The sequence below is a fragment of the Schistocerca gregaria genome, chromosome 2 (genome assembly GCF_023897955.1).
Source record: "Schistocerca gregaria isolate iqSchGreg1 chromosome 2, iqSchGreg1.2, whole genome shotgun sequence".
NCBI lineage: Eukaryota > Metazoa > Arthropoda > Insecta > Orthoptera > Acrididae > Schistocerca > Schistocerca gregaria.
In genome coordinates this window covers 600,145,980-600,167,092 of record NC_064921.1, presented here as the reverse complement: position 1 = coordinate 600,167,092, position 21,113 = coordinate 600,145,980, and the positions used below count along the sequence as shown (strand labels likewise).

The 21,113-nt window shown below is 41.3% G+C and overlaps 1 protein-coding gene across 2 annotated transcripts in view; it reads left to right on the top strand.

Moving 5' to 3' along the window:
* Positions 1-21,113, top strand: part of LOC126334541 (nuclear pore complex protein Nup85) — a 124,846-nt gene that overhangs the window by 90,492 nt on the left and 13,241 nt on the right. For both annotated transcript variants that reach the window (XM_049996906.1, XM_049996905.1), the window contains 3 exons: positions 1,515-1,732; positions 4,775-4,993; positions 7,379-7,478. In XM_049996906.1, coding sequence (XP_049852863.1) covers positions 1,515-1,732; positions 4,775-4,993; positions 7,379-7,478 — 537 coding nt within the window. The remainder of the gene's footprint in view (positions 1-1,514; positions 1,733-4,774; positions 4,994-7,378; positions 7,479-21,113) is intronic.

The window sequence follows — 21,113 nt, the reverse complement described above, 5'->3', positions numbered from 1 at the left end:
GAAATTCAAGAAGCCCCATTACGTAGTGGTGGACAGTGCCACAATTTCCAAAGAAATTTAAAAAAATAATTTTAGGTGTTTGTTAGTACAAACAATTTATAATAACAGAATATGCTGCCAGTTTGCATGTTTTCCAGCCCTTGATGTTACTATCTTTCCTTCTGCAGTGTAAAGAGTAAGCATATGATTTCCGACTCCTTCCTACTTACATATTTAACAGTTATCCTTTGAAGATAAGATTTCTGACCATTATTGAGTACAAAACATTTGTGATTAATTAATGACTTTCTTTAGCTAAGCATGTGATGGACTTGAATTGCAGTCACTAGTTCGAGTCTCGTTTAGTAGCATACCTTTTTAAGTTGCAGTTTTATTCACAAATGAAAATGTTAGTTAACAAATGTTGAATCATAATATTGTAATAAAAATAAAATCTTATATTTAATTATTGGTTATGTGAAAATAAATTAAAATTCGGTACAGATATGAGTAAAGCCTTTCTTTTTTAATTAGGTTGAATGAAAAAGTATTTGATTTTTCTATTTGAAGTGTCAAATTGTTGTGCAAAATTGTAATTTTTTGTGAACTCTCACATTTATATGCAAATTAATAATTAAAGGATTTATTTTATTAAACTGATGTCATGCTTGTAAATTAATATTTCCATTTTTCAATACATATAGAATCCAAAAACAGTATAAAGTAATCTATTAGTGAAATTCAGACCAGCAACTTTGTGCACTCTGAGTACACTTCCTACTGAGCTCCTGATAAATTTGTTAACAGATTAAAAACGTACTTACCAGCACTTCAGAATCTTCTAATCTTCAAATGGTTTCTTGAGATCTGTATCATACTGCTTTAGGAAATTGATGTCCAGGCACTGACCTTCCAAACATATAAGTATGAAGGAAATTGGAGGAAGCTATTCCGGGCCATGCCACAAGATCCCCTAGTAAGATGTCCATGAACAAAAACATTAATTATGTAATTAGTTTAAGCTTAACACTAGAACATTAACTTTCTCTGTAGTAACTAAGCATTTTGCATCAACTAATGATGCTAAGTCTAAAATATGAGCCTATTTAAATTTTATTAGTGTGCACCAAAAGATATGAGTAAAATACACGCATTAATTATTCTGAAAGAATAAAGTATATCTTGATTTTTCGTTCTTCAGTTGGTGCTTGCTAAGAATTATGAGTTAATTCATAATGTGAATTTAGAACAATAGTGAGAATTTGCCATATGCATAGTGAATAAATATTGTTATACCTGAGATTGTGTAAGATGGAATAGTCCTGGAATGCACATGGCTAGAGTTAAAATTTTGATCGTGCATTTTAACGTGTGACTGCAAAAATTCATTCCAAACTCCCAAGACCTCAAATCTCCCAATCCAAATTATAAACAAAATGAAGGGTATTGTTTAAAGTGCTGCTATGGATTATATTATATTATGTAAAGGTATTGCTCATGCTCGTGTGTCATCCTTACATATTGTGTGTCCACAGAATACCAAGCGACCTACACGAACAGCTACTGCTAGAGTATGGTGCATTGTTAATGAGCCATCAGTCACTGTGGCAGGTTGGGGTTAGTTACTTAGACCACTGTAAAACATATGGACGTCACTACCTGGAACTTCTGCTGTCACACGTTCCAATTGCCAATGAATCCAAAGCTCTTCTTGTTGTCCAGGTTGCAAGGAATCGAGGGCTCTTTGAAATAGGTTTGTATTCCATATTAGAAAATCTGAAAAAATATGCAGAGTTGGTTATTGTAGTTATCTCACTGGATTATTTTGTGTTTCTACATCCTCACCCTTTTAACTAATTTGACCAAGTGATTCACATCCAGTTCTTTGATCCTCCATTAAACTTAAGATCTGTGCCAATTTAAACTGTAGTGATTGTTTTACTGTCCTCTGAGACCCATTCCCTTACAAAATCCTGCATGTACTACAATACTACTTTCCATATCACTAGATTCATAATATGGTTAATCACTTAAATTTCACACTTTTATTTTACCATTTTAAATTTGCAAAAATTGAGTGTCGTATACTGTTACCAGTCAAAGATATTTTTCATGTCAGGTCTAGTTATCCAGCCAGCTTTTACCATTAATAGGTTTCACTGTGCACAATTGTATACAGTGTGTGGCAACAAAAAAGTATTGGCACATGTCAGCATTCTTTAATAGCTCTGTTCTTTGACAATTTAAACACCGAACTTTTCAATTGCAGAAGGAAAGAGTTGCTACTCACCATATAGTGGAGATGCTGAGTCGTGATAGGCACAATAAAAAGATTCACACAATTAAAGCTTTCGGCCATTAAGACCTTTGTCAACAGTACACACACGCACACACACACACACGCACACACACACACACACACACACACACACACTCACACTCACACACACTCACACACACACACACACACACACACACACACACACACACGTCTGCAGTCTCAGAGAGCTGAAACTACACTGTGAGCAACAGCACCAGTGCATGATGGGAGTGTCGGCTGGGTGGGGGTAAGGAGGAGGCTGGTGCATAGAGGGGGAGGGATGTATGGTGGGAGTGGTGGACAGTGAAGTGTTGCACTTTAGACGAACGGCAGAAGAGAAGGTGGGGAGGGGGTAAGTAGCGGAAAGGAGAAAAATAAAAAGAAATAAAAGACTGGGTGTGGCAGTGAAATGACGTCTGTCTAGTGCTGGAATGGAAACAGGGAGGGGGCTGTATGGGTGAGGACAGTGACTAACGAAGGTTGAGGCCAGGAGGGTTACGGGAACATAGGATATATTGCAGGGAAAGTTTTCACGTGCGCAAATCAGAAAAGCTGGTGTTGTTGGGAAGGATCCATATGGCATAGGCCGTGAAGCAGTTATTGAGATGAAGGATGTCATGTTTGGCAGCGTGTTCAGAAACAGGGTGGCCCACTTGTTTCTTGGCCACAGTTTGTCGGTGGCCATTCATGCGGACAGACAGCTTGTTGGTTGTCATGTCTGTGTAGAATGCAGCACAGTGGTTGTAGCTTAGCTTGTAAATCTCATGACTCGTTTCACAGGTAGTCCTGCCTTTGATGGGATAGGTGATGTTAGTGACCAGACTGGAGTAGGTGGTGGTAGGAGGATGTATGGGACAGGTCTTGCATCTAGGTCTATTACATGGTATGAGCCGTGAGGTAAGGGGTTGGGAGCCGGGGTTGTGTAAGGATGGACGAGTATATTGTGTAGGTTGTAGGGGAGGGGGGGGGGGGAGGCTCATATATGCACTGAAGACAGTGTCACTTGCTGGCGAAGATTGACTAAAATGGATATAGCTACAGATCAAGCCAAGTAGATGTCAGCTGACACAGCTACTCCTGTCAACCACCATTTGTCGTGTGTTCATTGTAACATTCATCTAGCATTGCTTTAGAGATTGAAGTGTTTTATGTTGTTAGCTTTTTCTTTCTAGTAGAAGTTTGGTGGTTTCTGTCCCCATTTAAAGATGGAAAATATCACAAAAAGAGAGAGAACATCTTTTCATTGGAAGAGGATGTAAAATTCTCAAGACATTAAGTTCATAGAGGAACATGCATTGCTTTAACACAGATTTTAAGGAAACGTGTCTATGCTGAACACCATCAAAAACACTGTATTTTGGAAAACCCAAATAACAGAGGACCAAATTCAAAACATGTAGTGCTAGGAAAAATTGCAAAAAAACTGGTTTTAGACAGTAAATTTCCAACACCCCCATTAATGTTGTGATGATGTATGAAAAGGCACTGCAGTTGGCAAATATGCTTGGAGTTGAGGAATACTTTGCATCTGACAGATAGATCTAAAGATTGAAGAAGTAGTATATTGTTATGTACAAAATTGTAGGTGCGAAGAAGGCAATATAGACATGGAAACAATTGGTGAATGCCAGAGAGGGTAGATAACAAGACCTTCTACATTAATATAAATCGAATAACATTTTCAGCATAAATGAAGCTAGTCTCTTGGTTCAGCATACTTACGTACAAAACACTTGCCTTTAAAGCCAAAAATTGTCATGGGGGAAATAGCAAAGTGCACTTTACAGTAGTGCTAGACACATATGCTTATAGCTTTGAAAAATTAAGTAGTTTGTGTTTGGCAAATAAAAATGCAGTGTTTTAAAAAAAGTAAAATAATTGCCAACAAACTCCAGTGCCAATTATTGGTGACAACGTTGTCACTATTGGAAGTACATCTTTGAAGATGTGATTGACATTCATACCCAGGAAAGCTGTAACAGTGCAAGAAGTGCTGATGAGGATGATGGTGAGATTCTTCCTATTGCAGATGTAAATGCAGAAGTGAAGACAATAGGAAAATATATTTGTGACGTAGATGTGAAAGCTTTCCATTGTGTCATTGTGTATATGAACTGGAAAACAATATTGAAAAAAATCACCAAAAAATTAAAGCAACTCACCATTTTGGAACGTTGTCCTAAAAAGTAGGAACTAATGTACCTATTTGTTAATTGTGTCATATTTATATTATACTATCCAAATTAAAGGCTTTTATAATAAATAAAATGGCTTATTAATGTTTTATGGATTATATGCTTAAGCGGTTAATAAGTATCATGTGGTTAGGAACACATTTTTTCCCATTTTAATATATTGCCTGCTGGGTAATATTTGTGAGTATTTTCCTTCTCAAAACTACGCAGAAATAATTTGTATAATAACTACAGAGTGCAAAGAGTATAACAGATTCAAATACTGTTTTTTTTCCCCCAGTGTCATCTGTCAGCAGAGTGATGATGCGTCAGTGGTTAAGATTGGGAAGATGGGGAGCAGCATTGACATGGGCTCTGCGGTCACAGGATTCTAAAATGGCATCATATCTTGCTGATCAGTACCTACAAGAATATTGTGCAAAGGGATCATTTTCATGTATTGACATACTTGAAAATCTGGGCTCAAGCATGCTACTAAGTGACCGTCTAACATTCCTTGGTAAGTAAAGTGTGTGTATTATATAACATAAAGTTCAGATGCTTACTCAGTAATTGGTTGTTGAAGTAACTATCAAATCACCAGCACATAATTTTTATTCTAGTTGACTGTAAAATGTCACCCAACAGTAACGTCTCTTGGACCTTCAAAGAAAACTACAAATATGGGTATATATGAACACACATTACAGCAGTATTTCTGTGATGTGAACCAATTTGCCCTCAAACACCATTTGTTAATCAGTTTCATCAGCAGGGAACATAATTTTGTATACAATTTTTTTTTATACAACTAAAACACTGCAGACAAGTTACTGTTAACCATAAAATTAATGACCTTTAATCCCAATTGATAGTCTGAAAAACTAAATGTGGATTGCATATCAGTGATTAGACAGTCCTCAACCCAAGCCATTCTCTCTTCTGTTGACACGTGGTCTGATGGCTCAACAGTGACGTGACTGCATGTAGACACACAGCAAATTGTGTTATGTTGTGACTCTATCAACATTCTTGAGCAGCTTTATTTGCAGCCTTATTTTCCTGGTATCCAGTAGAATACCACATTCATCCCCCTGCTTCTGTGGACAGGTAAAGGAGCACATTTGGTCTTGATTACATATGGGATACTTTGAGGCAGGCTTTGCCGGTTGAAACAAATACCAGTGCTCTCAAGGTGACATAAAAATCTACATCACACACTATGAATTCATTAAGAAACTCCTAAGGACAAAGTCAGGAGATACTTTTGAACAGACAGTTGCTTCAATATAGTATGTTTATTGTCATGTGCATTTCATCCTTATCATGGGCAATCTCATATTGGGGATTAAAAGAGCTCCATGTGCCAATACAATAGGATTCTGCTGCTGTTGTCATTTGCAATAAAACACATCTGAAATCTTTGTCATGTAGTGGCCAGGCACCCACTGACCGTTAAAAGAAAGTTAGAAGAGGCTATTGAAATTGTTAAGCAGATTGACGGCAGAAACGGGGTACTATCAGCTTGGCTGCTAACAGTAGCCAGCCTAAGGGTTGACAGCATTCTCAGGGTTACTCTACCAGGCACATAATACACTTAGTAGCCATACACACAGTGCATTGAGTTGTCTTGTATGCCACTTGACACTGTGGAAGCAAAATACTGTGTCACTGTTTTGGATTCTATATTATTTACTGTTACCAGCCATTAGGAACTAAAATAAAAACCTCGTGAGCTCAGTGAGAATCCCAACAAACTGACACTATGAACAGGATGCAATTACATTTTACAGGGTGAACATTAATCAAACCAACAAAGGGCAGGGACGGATTTTTGACTGGAATTGGAGGGAAAAAAATCTTATGGAAGTGTGTCCAGAAATTGACAGTGTTCATGCAATGATAACAAATCATCCTGGAACACAGAACAGAGCTGCATTGCCTCCATACCACAACAGATGTTATGGCCTCCATGGGGTTACAAGTGATAGGGATAGTAACAGTTGTTATGCAGGATACACATACTCATACTTTAGTTTATGCTTACATGTAGATGGACCACTTTACTGGCACTTGTACTAGCATTCGTTTCAATGTTCTGTAGAACCCGGTCCTCCAGATCTGGTGTACACACACTCGGTCATCTCCTTGCACATTTGTCTGTCTGAAAGGACCCACGATCACACAAACGTCTAAAAAATGGCTTTAAATGTGGTGTGATGTGATTGGTATCTGAAAGTATTTGTTGTGGTATAACCGTACTGCCTCTTGACCATTTCCATCAGCGTGGCAGTAACGAAACACTATCTCAGCTTGTTACTGACATGAATACCAGACCATTCTACTGCTTAGAGCATGCTGCGTCAATCACACGATTTGCAACACACAAGGAACACATGACACGTGGTCAGAGGAACTGTCACTAATCAGCCCCATCAACTGTGGCAATGGTGCGTTTCAGGATACATGTTCATAGGACCTTTTTTCCTCTGTTTCCAGTCAGGAATCCATCCCTGCAGTTTGTCAGTTCACCCTGTATAAGAACTGAACACAGTACTAGCACTGTAGTAAATAAATCACCCCCACTTGCAAAAGGAGCCAAAACATTGATTTTCAACTTCACAAGACAGAGACCTAGAATTTTTTTTATATGAAATACGATTTGTCAACAATTTTCTCATTATTACACTGTCACAGTAGAAAAGTACATTGAAGGTGAAACATGACAATTGTTGATATACATTAGTCTCTTCAATTTTTGAAAACAATGTTGTTGCTGTTGTGGTGGTGGTGGTGGTGGTGGTGGTGGTGGTGGTGGTGCTGGTGGTGGGGAACCTGTTTCATAAAGTGCAGCTTGTTCACAAGTATTGTATAAAAAATGGTTTCTTTTTTATTATTTCAACAGGCAAGTACTGCGAATTTCATCAGCTGTACCGAGCAGGTGACTTCAGAGAGGCTGCAACACTCTTGGTTTCTATTATGATATCAAAGCTTGCTCCAAAATAGTAAGTATTATTGCTCTTGGTGTCTGCACAAGTATAAAACACTTCACTGATGACTGATCTATCCCCACCCCTCCCTATCCCAATTTCCACTATACAATTACCCTACTTACCTTTATCTCACTCGCCATAATTCCATAATTAGTCTGCTGAAGCACTCATCATCAGGTGATGTTGCTGTAGCTGCAGAGGTTTCTTTCTTTTCTTTTTTCCTTTGTATGTGTATGTGTGGGGGAGGGAGGGGAGGGGGTGCGCACGCATGTGCATATTTGAGGGAGAAGAAGGTGAAGGTGACGTGTAAGTCCTGAATTATAGTGGAGCAGTGCAAAAGATCAGCTGTGCATCGGGCAGCAGCCGCAGCACTGCTTCATGCCCAGGTACAGTGGGAACATAGAGCAGTGTAGCAACTACCTGGCTTGCTTCACTGGTTGGACAGCAAATGCACAAGCCAGTCAATCTAAAATCTTTCTCAAACTATTTTAGAGAAACTACTCAGTAAAAAAAAATTATTGTCATGATTTGTCAACTTCATGAGGAAATGATTGTCATTTATTAAATCATCAGGGTTATTGTGATACTGCAAAATTAAGTAAACTACTGCAAGAAAAATGAAGAGGCAATGAAAACTAGAGGTAGCTATGCCTTTGTATTTGATGCATATTAGGTCATACATTGCTGTGTACTAAATGTGGTTAATTTATTGAACTATTTTTTAAACTGGGGGTGGGATCTGTAACTCGCTCCATTCGGGAGAAAATGGATTGCATATAGCGTACCGTGTTCTGCTCTCATGCGCAGAGGATAGAGTGAAAGTGAAATATTCGTAACCCCCATGTATCCCAAACGGTTTAAGATATTGAAACAAGATTTTAGCAAATGATAGCACACAAAGAGGAGAGTAGGTTGCCGTATTGTTACTGTGCATAACTTCCTCACTGAGTATGATAAAATATTGCAATAATGTAATTTTTTTAAGAGTCATCTGTGAATGGTGAAACAAAAGTTTTATATAGGTTCCTAGAAACCAGAAGTAGAATCCACGGCCATTGTAAGAATTTTCGAGTCAACTAGGAAAGTGTTGAGTGGGCTTACCTGCAACCACTCTGCTTGATAGTACCTTCTGAAGACGATTTTCTAAATTTTGTAAATGATTTATATAACATACATAACTTCACAAAATCAGTCTGTGATGTTGACAGACAACATTGTCTAAAATGCCCAGAAAATTCCGGTACAATGTTTTATAGTTGTAAACATTTTCATTCAATAGTACTAAAAGTAATGGCAAATCCTCATGGGAAATTCATCATAATCTATGTTGGGTGATAGGGGAAGGAAAGTGAAAGTGGTTCCAGTCTTTCCGTTACAAAAGACAGCAGATGTACTGCCTTTCGTATTCATTGTGAATATGGTGGATCCATTGTTGAGACATTCTATCAAATACTGTAGTCAGTGTGTTTTAGATCCACAGAAAGAATATTGCAACAGACACTTTATCATACCATGACAATTAATTTGCCCCCAGGAGCCTCGCAGTTCTTTCATGAGTTTGTGCGTGGCATACAAAGGATCCCGAGCTATTGCAACCCATTCTTCCTTCCCTGGCTGCATTTTCTTCACTATGTCCATCCCTCTGCATCCTCGCTCCTTCTCTGCTGTCCTCTCCTGCTCCTCTCTAGATTTTCTGATTTATGCCAACCTGGCTATCCACATGGTTCCCGGTATTCCTTGCAATTTTGTTCCTTTTGGCAGTTCTTTCATCCTTTCATTGCATTTTGGTCCCTCCTTGGGATTTGACCTCCACTTCTAAATTATCTGTATTTTGTGTGAGCCATCTGGGGAAGAACTGCCTCCCTAGTGTCTATGGCATGCATTCCTTTGCCCCCCCCCCCTTTCTTCACCTCTTCCATCCCCACTGTAGCCCCCCCCCCCCCCCCCCTCCACACTGCTGTGTCATCTACATCCATACTCCGCAAGCCACCTGACGGTGTGTGGCGGAGGGTACCTTGAGTACCTCTATCGGTTCTCCCTTCTATTCCAGTCTCGTATTGTTCGTGGAAAGAAGGATTGTTGGTATGCTTCTGTGTGGGCTCTAATCTCTTTGATTTTATCCTCATGGTCTCTTCATGAGATATACATAGGAGGGAGCAAATACTGCTTGACTCTTCGGTGTAGGTACATTCTCGAAACTTTAACAAAAGCCTATACTGAGCTACTGAGCGTCTCTCCTGCAGAGTCTTCCACTGGAGTTTCTGTCATCTCCGTAACGCTTTCGCGATTTCTGAATGATCCTGTAATGAAGTGCGCTGCTCTCCGTTGGATCTTCTCTATCTCTTCTATCAACCCTATCTGGCACGGATCCCACACTACTGAGCAGCATTCAAGCAATGGGCGAACAAGCGTACTGTAACCTACTTCCTTTGTTTTCGGATTGCATTTCCTTAGGATTCTTCCAATGAATCTGTCTGGCATCTGCTTTACCAACGATCAACTTTATATGATCATTCCATTTGAAATCACTCCTAATGCATGCTCCCAGACAATTTATGGAATTAACTGCTTCCAGTTGCTGACCTGCTATTTTGTAGCTAAATGATAAGGGATCTTTCTATGTATTCGCAGCACATTACACTTGTCTACATTGAGATTTAATTGCCATTCCCTGCACTATGCGTCAATTCGCTGTAGGTCCTCCTGCATTTCAGTACAATTTTTCATTGTTGCAACCTCTCGATACACCACAGCATCATCTGCAAAAAGCCTCAGTGAACTTCCGATGTCATCCACCAGGTCATTTATGTATATTGTGAATAGCAACGGTGCTATGACACTCCCCTGCGGCACACCTGAAATCGCTCTTACTTCGGAAGACTTCTCTCCATTGAGAATGACATGCTGCGTTCTGTTATCTAGGAACTCCTCAATCCAATCACACAATTGGTCTGATAGTCCGTATGCTCTTACTTTGTTCATTAAACGACTGTGGGGAACGGTGTCAAATGCCTTTCGGAAGTCAAGAAACACGGCATCTACCTGGGAACCCGTGTCTATGGCCCTCTGAGTCTCGTGGACGAATAGCGCGAGCTGGGTTTCACACGACCGTCTTTTTCGAAACCCATGCTGATTCCTACAGAGTAGATTTCTAGTCTCCAGAAAAGTCATTATACTAGAACATAATACGTGTTCCAAAATTCTACAACTGATCGACGTTAGAGATATAGATCTATAGGTCTGCACTTCTGTTCAACGTCCCTTCTTGAAAACGGGGATGACCCACGCCCTTTACCAATCCTTTGGAATGCTTTGCTCTTCTAGATACCTACGGTACACCGCTGCAAGAAGGGGGGCAAGTTCCTTCGCGTACTCTGTGTAAAATCGAAGTGGTATCCCATCAGGTCCAGCGGCCTTTCCTCTTTTGAGCGATTTTAATTGTTTCTCTATCCCTCTGTCGTCTATTTCGATATCTACCATTTTGTCATCTGTGCGACAATCTAGAGAAGGAACTACAGTGCAGTCTTCCACTGTGAAATAGCTTTGGAAGAAGACATTTAGTATTTCGGCCTTTAGTCTGTCATCCTCTGTTTCAGTACCATTTTGGTCACAGAGTGTCTGGACATTTTGTTTTGATCCACCTACCGCTTTGACATAGGACCAAAATTTCTTAGGATTTTCTGCCAAGTCAGTATATAGAACTTTACTTTCGAATTCATTGAACGCCTCTCGCATAGCCCTCCTCACACTACATTTCGCTTCATGTAATTTTTGTTTGTCTGCAAAGCTTTGGCTATGTTAATGTTTGCTGTGAAGTTCCCTTTGCTTCCGCAGCAGTTTTCTAACTCAATTGTTGTACCACGGTGGCTCTTTTCCACCTCTTACGATCTTGCTTGGCACATACTCATCTAACGCATATTGTACGATGGTTTTGAACTTCGTTCACTGATCCTCAACACTATCTGTACTTGAGACAAAACTTTGGTGTTGAGCCATCAAGTACTCTGAAATCTGCTTTTTGTCACTTTTGCTAAACAAAAAAATCTTCCTACCTTTTTTAATATTTCTATTTACAGCTGAAATCATCGATGCAGTAACCGCTTTATGATCGCTGATTCCCTGTTCTGCATCAACTGATTCAAATAGTTCGGGTCTGTTTGTCACCAGAAGGTCTAATATGTTATCGCCACAAGTCGGTTCTCTGTTTTACAGCTCAAGGTAGTTTTCAGATAAAGCACTTAAAAAAATTTCACTGGATACTTTTTCCCTGCCGCCCGTTATGAACGTTTGAGTCTCCCTGTCTATATTCGGCAAATTAAAATCTCCACCCAGAACTATAACATGGTGGGGAAATCTACTCGAAATATTTTCCAAATTATTCTTCAGGTGCTCGGCCACAACAGCTGCTGAGCCCGGGGGCCTATAGAGACATCCATGAGTACGTGTAGCCAGTCCCTGTGGAAGAACTCCCTCCCTAGTGTCTATGGCATGCATTCCTCTGCCGCCCCCCCCCCCTTTCTCCACCTCTTCCATCCCCACCGTAGCCCTCCTCCACACTGCTGTGTCATGAGTACGTGTAGCCAGTCCCTGTGGTGGGACTGTTGCGTACCCACCTTGTGTAGCCCCCTGACAACACAGGGTTCACACTATTGATACCTGAGCAGTTGCCTCCCTATGTATGCCAGGGAGTGGTTGCTTGTCATCCTGGAGCATCAGAACTCCCGGCAATGGCTGCTGCACCAAGTAGCCCTTGCTGTAACTGTGTAGTGCCCCTGATCAGAGTGGGTAGTATCAGGGTGGATGCTTAGCATATCAAGCTCCAAAAATCTCGCCATTCTCAGTTCTCATTGTATGCTACTTCATATGACCCTGCAGCTGTCCCTTCCTTGGCTACACCCTGGGAGGAGGGCCAGGCTCTACATCTACGGATGAAATACTTTACCCACTACCTGGTCTGTACGAGGACAGATGAGAACATAGTCACCGCCACAGAGCCATTATTTTTTGTGGAGAATATCAAGGAAAAGTTTGGAAAAGTTGGGTCTCTCAGTAAGATGCGGTCGGCTCCCTGTTGATTAAAGCTGCTTTTGCCACTCAACCTGCAGCTCTTCATACTTGTGATAGTCTTGACAATGTCCTGTTACCCCTTATCAGTCACTGAATATGGTCCAAGGGTGATTTTTTTTTTTTTTTTCATTTCATTGGGATGTCATCCTGCAAACTGATAACGAACTCTGAGCTAATCTGAAATGGCACAGCATTCACTTTGTTTGACATGTGCAGAAGGGTCATATAGGCAGCTGTGTCAGTACCAGCGCCTTCATTCAGGTATTCAACGGAGATACCCTTCCAGAGGAGGTCAGAGTTATGTGTTACCAATATGATATAAAGCTATATGTCCCACATGTGAGAGGTGCTTTTGGTGCTTGCATTTTGGGCATGTCTCCCTAATGCACAGCAGTCCCTCTGTTTGGTGCCTGTGAACCCCACTCCCTGAGGGAAACCCGTGTTCTGCCACCTGTGTGTGGAAGCTGTTGTGACCGCCACTCTCCATACTCGCCAGACTGTCCAGCTTGCAAGAGTAAAAGAAGATGGAGGAGTGCAAGTCCCTGGATTGCTGAGGCTCACCAAAAATATGAAAGACTTCGATTTCTTTTACTTTTTCTTCTGTTACATACTTTCCCTCTCGTACCTCTTTCTTACCCTAGCCCCACTCCCTCTCCCCCATCCCCTGAAGATCCCTTGCCCTCCCCTCAGGGTTCCGTTCCCCCTACCTGGCCAGAGAAGTGCCCTCCGCCTTCAGCACCCATCAGTGATGGGGGCCATGCAGGACCCCACCCCACCCCCCCACCCCCCCCCCCCTCCCAGGCATTTTTCAGGCCAAAAGCCTGCTACCACAACTCAGCCACGAGATGCATCATCTGTGCGCCCCAAGGTCATGTGCTCTATTTTAGTCCTGGATCCTGCAGAAGCCTATACTCTCCCTCCATGCCCTGCCCTCCTCATCCTCCAAAAGAGAAGGAGAAGGAGAAGAAGAAGAAGAAATGTAAGCCCTAGGACAAGGCCCCCTGGTACCCCAGAACCCATCCCCCCTCTCAAGATCTGAGTCTGACATCTTATTTGTGGATATCGCCCCATCCTTGTCTATGATGACCACTGATGGTGTGAGATGACCTCCCCTCAGCTTCTTTATGTCTAACCTGGGATCTCCGCGCACGATAATCCAGTGGAATTGCAATGGATATTGTCGTAACCTACCAGAAATACAACACTTTGTTTCCTCGCATAGTGCGTTCTGCCTAGCTCTTCAAGAAACAAACTTCCATGATGACCACGCTCCAACATTTCTTGGTTAACAGGCGTTCTATCGGAACATCGCCGTCCTCAGAACTGCATCTGGAGAGGTCTGCACTTAGGTTCACACTGATGTCATTAGTGATTGGATCCCAATTTGTGCCAACTTGGAAGCAACAGCTGTAAGGGTGCAAATGACCCCTGAAATTACCATTTGCAATGTCTACCTTATGTTGAACAGCCTACCTTAATACAGCAATTCCTGCCCCCATGCATCCTCCTTGGGGACTTCTATGCACACCACACCCTATGGGGGGAGTGCCACTTCGATGGGTAGGGGTCTTCTAATTGAACAACTTCTTACAGACTTTGATTTGTTTCTTGTCAATGATAGTGCCCCTACCCACTTCAGTGTCACTCATGGCAACTTTTCTGCTATTGATCTCATGATCTCCGCCCCTGCTCTCATGGCTTCCCTACATTGGTCACCCCATGAAGATCTTTGTGACAGGGACCACTTTTCGGTGATTCTATAATTCCCCTGCCGCTACCAGACAGACAGGCCCCTGTGTTGGTCATTCTGTGGAGCCAATTGGCGTTTATATACTTCTGCTGTGCATTTTGACATCTCTCTCCCGGACTGCATTGATGCGTCATGCAAGACATCTCCGTCACTCTTCTTCACGCTGCTGGCACAGCTATCCTCTTACCCACAGGTCCCTGTTTTCGTCAACTGTTCCTGTGGTGGACCAATGACACAGCAGTCACTACCCACGAATGCTGACACACAGCGCAATGATTTAAATGACACCCTTCACAACCTTATCAGTTTTAAATGTCTCCACGATAAGGCTCGCAACCTTATTAAGCAATGTAAAAAGGAAAGCTGGGAATGGTATGTTTCCTCCCTGGGGATGTATGCCTCTTCATTGCAGGTTTAGTCCAAGCTCTGTAGCATCCTGGGCAGCCAGCAACAATCAACTGTCCAGGGTCTTATTAATTATACAGGATGCTCTGTGTACTGATCCATTGGTCCAAGCAGGACACTTCAAGACACACTTTGTGACAACATCAGTGTCCTCATTTTATCCTGTTACTTTTTTCGGCAGAAACGCCGAGATGAAGAAACGCTCCTCTGTTTGAACCCCCCACCAAGCTGAATCCTATATTTAACCCTTCATTGAATGACAATTCTTGCAGGTTCTTACCTCTTCACATGACACATCCTTAGGCCCAGATCCCATCCACAACCAGATGATCCAACACTTGGACATTACCCAGAAGCAACATCTACTCAGGGTCTTCAACTGCACGTGGCTCATGGGTGCCTTCCCCCCCACAATGGCGAGACAGCATAGTTATCCCCATTCTTAAGCCTGGTAAGAACCCAACATCTCTCAACTGCTACTTCCCAATTAGCCTTACCAATGTACTTTGTAAACTGCTAAAGAGGGGTCTCCATATCCACTCACTGGAAGATGCCCATGTATTTCCTCTCCCTCAGATGGTGCCTTGACCACGAATTAGCACCAACCTGTTCCAGATCATAAGATATCTGTTGTCCCTGTGATGTTCCAGCAACTTTCATGTTCCATCCTTGAAGAATTTCAGGGTGCCACCATCTACTACACTGATGGTTCTAAAACAATGGATAAGGTGGGACATGCTTTTATGCCTCCTATTGGGATGGAACACCGTTTACTGCCGGGATCATGTAATGTGTTCGCAGCAGAGCTGCAAGCCACTAACTGGGCCCTCCACTTTCTTACTCAGGCCTCCCTCAACGTGTTTTAATATGTACCAGCTCAGTGAGCAGCTACGGGCAATAGACCAATGCTACTCTCGTCACCCTTTGATCATTGCTATCCATGACCTCTCTGCCCTTGGCTGTGCTGCCTGCTCTATTGTCTGCCTCTGAGTCTCAAGGCATAGGGGCATCTGAGGAGTGAGGAAGCATGTGGCATCTGAGGGAATGAACTGGCTGACTGTTTGGCTAGATAGGCAGTTACTTACCCCCCCCCCCCCCCCCCTCAGTTCCCTTTCATGATTCCAGGTGCAGATATAAGGATACACACAAAATCTCTGTGTCCAAAAGTAGCCATTTGGTGCTCTACTCTTCTCAGTAATAAACTCTGTACAATCAAGGAGACTACTGCAGCTTGGCACTATTTCTTCCGCTGCTCTCGGCAGGAGTCCACTGTCCTGTGCTGTCTATGTATTGATCATACCAGGCACCCAAATTGTTTTCTCTAGAGTAATGAACCACCCCCACTGTGTGGTTGTGGAAGCAGACTGACAGCATTCCATATATTGATGGAATGTCCCTTTCTTTTACCCCACATACTAAGTATGGTCTTCCAGATTCCTTGTCTTCAGTATTAGCAAACAATGTACAGATGGTTCAACTTATCCTCAGTTTCCTATGTGAAAGAGGTTTTTATTTTCAGATATAAGGTTTTGCTTAATTCCTGGAGCAGGGGTAGAGTGGTTGTAGTTAGGGACTCTCTTCATGTTTTTCTAGGTCTGGGATCCATAACCATTCCCCTGTGCAAAGACTGCTCTTTTATCCCTGTGGTTTTCCAGTTTTTAGATTTCACCTGGCATTTTATGCTTTCCACTGTGTCTGTTTTAACTTCCTCACTTTATAAGTTGAATGCTCTGACTGGATCAGTCCACTTCTAGCAGAACCTCACTCTTACGCAAGGAACTTTGGAATCTCGGGACTGATGAGATTGCTGTTTAGTCCCATAACCACCTCAATCTATAAATCAATGACAATTAATCGAATGTACTTTTAGAAAATGAGTGCATAGTGTAGCATATTTTGGAAGCCAACAGAAATGTTGATACAGTGAAATTTGCGTGTTCTTCACAACATTCATTGACCTAGACGGACCCCCGAATGCTGTTGAGCAACATACTGTAAAAATAGAGCATTCTGCGCAAGGCTCTTAGCTGACTGGACAGAGCTTCACATGAAGCTTTCAGAATGAAACAGTTTTGAGAACTTTTCACATACTAAAACATGATTTTCCTGTGTTTGTCAGCTATGCTACTTAAACTTTATCACCACCTCTTGTTTTAAGACAGTGAAAGAAATAAGGTATTAAGGAAATGTATTCTGTATTTGCTTGTAATTATGCTGTCAGCTTGTCAGATAATTTGTCCAAAATGAATGAGTTGTGATGATAGCTGTTTCATTGATCCCATAAAAGATGCAGAGTAAAAACAGCTGCTGTCAAGTGTTCCACTGATGCTATTTTCTCAACAGTACAACAAAAGAAACACAAGTGCCAGCACACTGCTACCCCCAGCGACAGCTGAATGTTGCTGGTGTTGCTCAAATGCAGGTGGAGTCACTCGAACACTCTGGCTACTGTTTTCAGAAACACCCATGTTCGATTCACTCAGTGCTTCTCTGCTCCATGCCACTCTACGTGCAGTGCCACTATAATCACATGTACTGAGCAGCACTGGTTTGTTTTGTCAGCACTGCTCTGCTCACCATGCCATGTCACTCCACAATAACGGCAGCCTAAGACAGTCATGAATACTAACATAATTTAGTTGACTTGTGACTTATTTTTCTGGCTTGAAAGTCAGAATTTTGATGGAAATCAGACTGTTTAGATTTTTATAATTGAATGTAAGTGTGTATCTTTGGTAAAACGTAATATACACTCAGCACATAAAGTATGTAATTAAACCCAAAACACCATCAGCAAGTTGAGTTCATATAACATTTGCAGAGGTATTTCACACAACATAATTTTTGTTTATTTCCATACATTTGGGGTACTACAGGTAGATGTTCCTGTATCATCAGACATTGACAGATGATGGCAGATCTTGCTTACTGGAGAATGCCTGAACACAGTGTTATAAAGTGGATTGCACCTTTTACGTGGTATCCAACATCTTCATACCCTGCCACTACTATGTATCATGACCTTTCAGTACAGACCACTATCTTCCATGCTTTGGGTGCCCATAGTTCTCTCTGTGCTGCAAGACTTCCACTTCTGGGTGCAATGGTAGTGATGTTTGGGTTCTGGATGGTACATTTGCTCTGTTGTCCAGCACATAATTGACCTTGGATTGTCTACCTGCTGTTGAAAAGAGAAGTAGTTGAAAATGACTGCTGTCAGTAACACTTTATTGCCCATGGCATTTTACAATAATAGTGTCTGTTTTCCCCAAATCAAGTTTTTGTTGTACATTCTTTACATAGTATCAACGTGAGAAGCTCAGTGCTTGTTGCATGGACTCTGAAATGAAATCCACACGAACATGAGCTAACTGTAATCAGATATTCTTACATTAAACATCTTTGTCCATCCCACACTTGATGTTGTAGTAGTAGTAGTAGTAGTAGTAGTAGTAGTAGTAGTAGTAGTAGTAGTAGTAGTAGTAGTAGTAGTAGTCGTCGTCGTCGTCGTCGTCGTCGTCGTCGTCGTCGTCTTCTTCTTCTTCTTCTTCTTCTTCTTCTTCTTCTTCTTCAGTCCTGAGACTGGTTTGATGCAGCTCTCCATGCTACTCAATCCTGTGCAAGCTTCATCATCTCCCAGTACCTACTGCAGCCTACATCCTTCTGAAGCTGCTTTAGTGTATTCATCTCTTGGTCTCCCTTTACTATTTTTACCCTCCGCACTGCCCTCCAGTACTAAATTGGTGAACCCTTGATGCCTCAGGACATGTCCTACCAACCGATCCCTTCTTTTTGTGAAGTTGTGCCACAAACTCCTCTTCTCCCCAATTATTTTCAATACCTTACCATTAGTTATGCGATCTACGCATCTAATCTTCAACATTCTTCTGTAGCACCACATTTTGAAAGCTTCCATTTTCTTCTTGTCTAAACTATTTATCATCCATGTTTCACTTCCATACATGGCTACACTCCATACAAATACTTTCAGAACCGACTTGTTGACACTTAAATCTGTACTCGATGTTAACAAATTTCTTTTCTTCAGAAATGCTTTTCTTGCAATTGCCAATCTACATTTATACCCTCTCTGCTTTGACCATCATCTGTTATTTTGCTCCCCAAATAGCAAAACTCGTTTACTTCTTTAACGGTCTCATTTCCTAATCTAATTCCCTCAGCATCACCCAATTTAATTCGACTTCATTCCATTATCCTCGTTTTGCTTTTGTTGGTGTTCATGTTATACCCTCCTTTCAAGACACTGTCCATTCCGTTCAACTGCTCTTCAAAGTCCTTTGCTGTCTCTGACAGAATTACAATGTCATCGGCGAACCTCAAAGTTTTTATTTCTTCTCTGTGGATTTTAATACCTACTCTGATTTTTTTCTTTTGTTTCCTTTACTGCTTGCTCAATATACAGATTGAATAACATCGGGGAGAGGCTACAACCCTGTCTCGCTCCCATCCCAACCACTGCTTCCCTTTCATTTCCCTCGACTCTTATAACTGCCATCAGCTTTCTATACAAATTGTAAATAGCCTTTCGCTCCCTGTATTTTACCCCTGCCACCATCAGAATTTGAAAGAGAGTATTCCAGTCAACATTGTCAAAAGCTTTCTCTAAGTCTACAAATGCTAGAAATGTAGGTTTGCCCTTCCTTAATCTTTCTTCTAAGATAAGTCGTAGGGTCAGTATTGCCTCACGTTTTCCAACATTTCTACGGAATCCAAACTGATCTTCCCCGAGGTCGTCTTCTACCAGTTTTTCCATTAGTCTTTAAAGAATTCGTGTTAGTATTTTGCAGCCGTGGCTTATCTGTCAACACCTGCTTTCTTTGGGATTGGAATTATTATATTCTTCTTGAAGTCTGAGGGTATTTCGCCTGTCTCATATATCTTGCTCACCAGATGGTAGAGTTTTGTTAAGCCTGGCTCTCCCAAGGCTGTCAGTAGTTTTAATGGAATGTTGTCTACTCCTGGGGACTTGTTTCGACTTAGGTCTTTCAGCGCTCTATCAAACTCTTCACACAGTATCATATTTCCTATTTCATCTTCATCTACATTATCTTCATTTCTATAATATTGCCCTCAAGAACATAGCCCTTGTATAGACCCTCTGTAAACTCCTTCCACCTTTCTGCTTTCCCTTCTTTGCCATCTGAGCTCTTGATATTCATACAAGTGGTTCTCTTTTCTCCAAAGGTCTCTTTAATTTTCCTGTATGCAGTATCTATCTTACCCCTAGTGAGATAAGCCTCTACATCCTTACATTTGTCCTCTAGCCATCCCTGCTTAGCCATTTTGCACTTCCTGTCGATCTCATTTTTGAGACGTTTGTATTCCTTTTCGCCTCCTTCATTTACTGCATTTTTATATTTTCTCCTTTCATCAATTAAATTCAATATTTCTGCTGTTACCCAAGGATTTCTACTAGCTCTTGCCTTTTTACCTACTTGATCCTCTACTGCCTTCACTACTTCATCCCTCAAAGCTACCCATTCTTCTTCTACTGTATTTCTTTCCCCCATTCCTGTCAGTTGTTCCCTCATGCTCTCCCTGAAACTCTGTACAACCTCTGGTTCTTTTAGTTTATCCAGGTCCCATCTCCTTAAATTCCCACCTTTTTGCAGTTTCTTCAGTTTTAATCTACAGGTCATAACCAATAGATTGTGGTCAGAGTCCACATCTGCCCCTGGAAATGTCTTACAATTTAAAACCTGGTTCCTAAATCTCTGTCGTACCATTATATAATCTATCTGATACCTTTTAGTATCTCCAGGGTTCTTCCATGTATACTACCTTCTTTCATGATTCTTAAACCAAGTGTTAGCTGTGATTAAGTTGTGCTCTGTGCAAAATTCTACCAAAGGCTTCCTCTTTCATTTCTCTTCCCCAATCCATATTCACCTACTATGTTTCCTTCTCTCCCTTTTCCTACTTTTGAATTCCAGTCACCCATGACTATTAAATTTTCGTCACCCTTCACTATCTGAATAATTTCTTTTATTTCATCATACAGTTCTTCAATTTCTCGTCATCTGCAGGTCTAGTTGGCATATAAACTTGTACTACTGTAGTAGGTGTATCTATCTTGGCCACAATAATGTGTGCACTATGCTGTTTGAAGTAGCTTACCCACATTCCTGTTTTCCTATTCATTATTAAACCTACTCCTGCATTACCCCTATTTGATTTTGTTTATAACCCTGTAGTCACCTGACCAGAAGTCTTGTTCCTCCTGCCACCAAACTTCGTTAATTCCCACTACATCTAACTTAAACCTATCCATTTTCCTTTTTAAATTTTCTAATCCACTTGCCCGATTAAGAGATCTGACATTCCATGCTCCGATGTGTAGAATGCCAGTTTTCTTTCTCCTGATAACGACATCCTCCGGAATATTTTACCTAATAGGGCGCCAT